The sequence below is a fragment of the Mesitornis unicolor genome, unplaced genomic scaffold (genome assembly GCF_000695765.1).
Source record: "Mesitornis unicolor isolate BGI_N332 unplaced genomic scaffold, ASM69576v1 scaffold229, whole genome shotgun sequence".
Classification (NCBI taxonomy): Eukaryota; Metazoa; Chordata; class Aves; order Mesitornithiformes; family Mesitornithidae; genus Mesitornis; species Mesitornis unicolor.
The window spans coordinates 25,943-30,113 of NW_010204988.1; the positions used below are offsets into that span (position 1 = coordinate 25,943).

Below are 4,171 nucleotides of genomic sequence, written 5' to 3' on the forward strand. Positions count from 1 at the left end.
GAACCTGCAGGAGGAGGAATGGGAAGGGGGCCCCCCATCACCACCTGAACCTGCAGGAGGAGAATTGGGATGTGGGCACCCATCACCACCTGAACCTGCAGGAGGGAGAACTGGGATGTGGGCACCCATCACCACCGAACCTGCAGGAGGGAGAATTGGGATGTGGGCACCCATCACCACCGAACCTGCAGGAGGGAAGATGAAGTGGAAGCAGCCACTACATTCCCTCAATTTCCACTGGTGTTTCTTTCGGAAAAGCCTCCTTTTCTTTCAAATGAGGCTAAAACCCCCAAGATACCGAGCATCTCTGCTGTAGATGGGGCCGTTTTGAGGTGCCGCGTTGTTACAGCAGTTCTGCATGTGCTGTATCCCAGGTTGAGGGACGAGGCAGCTCAGTGCCCATCCAGAAGAGCCTTCCTTAATTCAGATCTTATTCAGACATTAAGTAGGTCTGTGATGGTTTGGGACTTTAGGGCTGATCTGCTTACACTGAAGTCTGTAAGAGCGGTCAGGTATGGTTCAGTTGGATCAACTCTTTGCTGGAATTTGGGACCTTAGATAAACTCTGGAAGAAGCTGATAAATACTACATTAAAAATGATAGCGTAAGAACTTGCTGTTCCTCAGATCCGCCGTTTTTCTTTTTGTGTCGTTGCAGGAAGAACTCGAAACTGCTCGGAAATTTCTCTATTACGAAATGGGCTGCAAGGTGAAATCGGATCAACTGACGGACAGCTCCGAGATCAGCCTGCAGCCCGCGGATATCGAGAGGTAGGGGAAGCCGGGGAGCTCCCTGTGCCGCTGGGGACGAGCGCTCCCGGCGCACTGATAGCCCTTATCTCGCAGGTACAAGAAGCGCTTCCGCATGTTTGACAAGGACAAGAAAGGGTTCATTACCATCCTGGACGTGCAGCGTGTCCTGGAGGTAGCGCTTCCTTCTCCTCCTCCTGAAGCCTCGTATCTGAAATTCAGACTGTGGCACGAATAGCGCCGAACAGCCCAGCTGATGTCCTCTTCTGTCTTATTTATTTCCTTTTGCGTGCAGAGCATCAGTGTGCAAATTGCTGAGAAGACGCTCCACGATATCCTGAACGAAGTGGATCTGAACAAGAACGGGCAGGTCGAGCTCAATGAGTTCCTGCAGGTGGGTGCTTCTGTTACCAAGCCCTAGGGATTTTGTTTTTCCCCTCTCTCTGCTGGGAGATCTCCATTATTTCCCCTGTGAAGGGCAGGGTGGGAGACCAGGGAGCATCACCTGGGTCAGCGCTGTGGTGTTGGTGGCATTTCCAGACCACGCGATGAGTGACACACAGGCCAGCCCCCAGCAACCTCAAAATGGAATTCAAGGTAGAAATTTAAGGTGAAATTTAAGTTAGAAATTTAAGGAGAAACTTAAGGGGGAAATTTAAGGAGAAATTTAAGTGTGAAGTTCAAGGTAGAAAATTCAAGGTAGAAAATTCAAGGTAGAAAATTCAAGGTAGAAAATTCAAGGTAGAAAATTCAAGGTAGAAAATTCAAGGTAGAAAATTCAAGGTAGAAAATTCCAATTTAATTTCAATTATATTGCATGCACAGAAACACTTAGACCCAAAGACCAGGACCAATTTGCAAAGCACACCAAGTATGCACAGACTTGAATTTGGCTTAATCAATACAGAAATGCTGTTGAAATAGATGCGAGATGATGCCGTTGTCCGTAGGAAGGTACAGAGCACATTTGTACACGGTGACATTTATCTGGGCCTGTTAGGTGAATAATACTTCCTAAACTGTTCTGAGTATTTTAAGCAGTGGTTGAAGCACATCCAGTCCATGTAATCCCATTTTAGCTCCGGGATTGACTGCAGCACCTCAGTGTGTATGAGCGACTCTATGTGGACAACCCTTTATTTAACATAAAATTGGGGATGCTGCGGGGACGTGTGCTTGCCCAGCGCCTCCTGCGGTTGCCGTTTGCCAGCTGGCTCTGGTTTTGGGGCGTTCCCGGTGCCCGCGGTGGCAATGATGAATGCCCAGCAGCAGAGAAATGACTGCTGGGGTTTAGGTCCACGTCAGCCCTTTCTTGGCGGTGTCGAGCTGAACAAACAAGATCAAGGCAGAGGGAATGGTAATTGTGTCTCTGGAGATGGGCTGCGGTTAAGAGCAGCGCTGAATCTGAATGCGGGAGATGTTCACGGGTTGTGGCCAGCATCAGCAAAGAGGACCGTTCAGTCGCCTGAAACCCAGCGGGTCAGCTGGGCAGCTGAAATGCCTTGGAGTGAAGAGGGGGAAAAATACAAACCATGGAGGGGGAAGAGAAAACAGCGGCTTGGGGAGTTTGTGCTCAAATCAGAGAAAATCACAGCTGTTTTGTGGCTGGTGAAAGGGTTCCCCTCGCGTCCCTCTGCGTGGGAAAGTTGTGATTGCAGTGGGGATGCCAGCGTTTGCTGTGTTCGCTGGGGTTGGGTCAGTTTGGGTACCTCGTGGGTAGGTTGAAGCCACCGTTAACCCTGTCTGTGGTGGGGTTTTGGTGGCTTTCTGGGGTTTTTGCTGCAGGGTCTCGTTGGGGGTTAAGACTCTTCTTAATATCTGTGAAATATAAAAGCCACTGTTGTGGTATAGGCTCACAGCTGATTTTAAAACAGTGTACCTGTGGCTACTGGCTTCTCTAAAATAACTGTCAGTATAAAATAACAACTTCTACTAACTGTAAAACACAGATTCCACGGTTTCTACACCTTGCACAGCCCACGGGGAGCCGCTGATAAAACGAGCAGGAGGCTGCCGTGGAGGGAGCAAAACACCCGAGATGTTTGTTTAATTGTTTTAATGGCTCCCTTCACTCTGTTCCCAACACTTTCTCCTGTTTGCTTTCTGAAAACTTCCGAGTAATTGCGTTTCGCCGTGGAAAGCCGTCTGCAAATATTGGTGGTGGGTGGTGTCAGACCACGGGGGGAGCCGCTGATAAAACGAGCAGGAGGCTGCCGTGGAGGGAGCAAAACACCCGAGATGTTTGTTTAATTGTTTTAATGGCTCCGTTAACTCTGTTCCCAACACTTTCTCCTGTTTGCTTTCTGAAAACTTCCGAGTAATTGCGTTTCGCCGTGGAAAGCCGTCTGCAAATATTGGTGGTGGGTGGTGTCAGACCACGGGAACACGCCGCTCCAGGCGGGAGCAGAGCCGTGCCCCAAAGGGTACCCCAAAAGTCGGGCTGGCCCCTCCGGCTGCTCCCTCCTCACGTGTGCCACGTTTGCATAGGTTTAATTAATAGATTTTCCTGCGGAGGGGGAGAAATCTGAAGGATCCTTAGCATCCTCTCCGTGGCAGCCTTTGGCGAGCTGGCTGCATGTAATTTCCAGCCTAAAGCTTGCTTTATCCGTGGGATAAAAGAGAATTAACGGAAATCTTAGCGCTAGTGCGTGTTCGTTAAGGTAGGGCCGAGTCCGGTTTGAAGGACTTAGAGGCAAATTAGTTTTAAAAGTCTGTAAAGGAATTTGGATTTGGAGGAATTGTGGAAGTCAAGTGCGCTGTCCCTGCAGAGAAGGGGTATGGATGGAAAAGGGGCTGGTCTAGCGGTAGATCAGGAGGGTGTTCTATTAGTTACAGCTTTCAGGTATTTAATAGTAATTAAAAAGCCTGTGAAATGTGTGGGCTATCCTACGTTCTTGAATGGCACTGAAAAATGCTGGTGGTGATGGTTGCTTGCACTGTGGCTTGCACGGGGATGGTATTTGGTGCTACCCCTCCTGCCACCCGTGCCTGCCCAAAACCCTTCAGTGGTATTTCTGGAAAGCATAAATGAGCTTTGAGATGTGTTTGAACCCATACAGCACTTTATAGGTGGAAAATCAGTTCTGTGTAGTCACTATGGTGGTTGGTGGTGGTGGTCTGGGATGTCTGGGCTCTATGGTCTGGGAGGCCCGACCTTGATGGTCTTGGGGGACCTGGGCTCTCGATGGCCTGGGCTCGGTGGTCTGGGAGGCCTGGGCTCGGTGGTCCAGGGGTCCCTGGGCTGGGTGGTTTGGTCCGGGAGGCCTGGGCTCTTGATGGTCTGGGCTCAGTGGTTTGGGAGGCCTGGCCTCGATGGTCTTGGGGGGCCTGGGCTGGGTGGTCTGGTCCGGGAGGCCTGGGCTCTCGATGGTCTGGGAGGCCTGGGCTCTCTATGGTCTGGGCTCTGTGGTTTGGGAGGTCTG

At 50.5% G+C, this 4,171-nt stretch overlaps 1 protein-coding gene across 1 annotated transcript in view; it reads left to right on the forward strand.

Moving 5' to 3' along the window:
- The window catches only part of GPD2 (glycerol-3-phosphate dehydrogenase 2 (mitochondrial)), a 26,806-nt gene extending 25,636 nt beyond the window's left edge, over positions 1–1,170 (forward strand). The window contains exons 11-13 of the mRNA XM_010191210.1: positions 658–770; positions 846–924; positions 1,045–1,170. Of these exons, the coding sequence (XP_010189512.1) occupies positions 658–770; positions 846–924; positions 1,045–1,170 (318 nt within the window). The remainder of the gene's footprint in view (positions 1–657; positions 771–845; positions 925–1,044) is intronic.
- Positions 1,171–4,171: the final 3,001 nt, after the last annotated feature.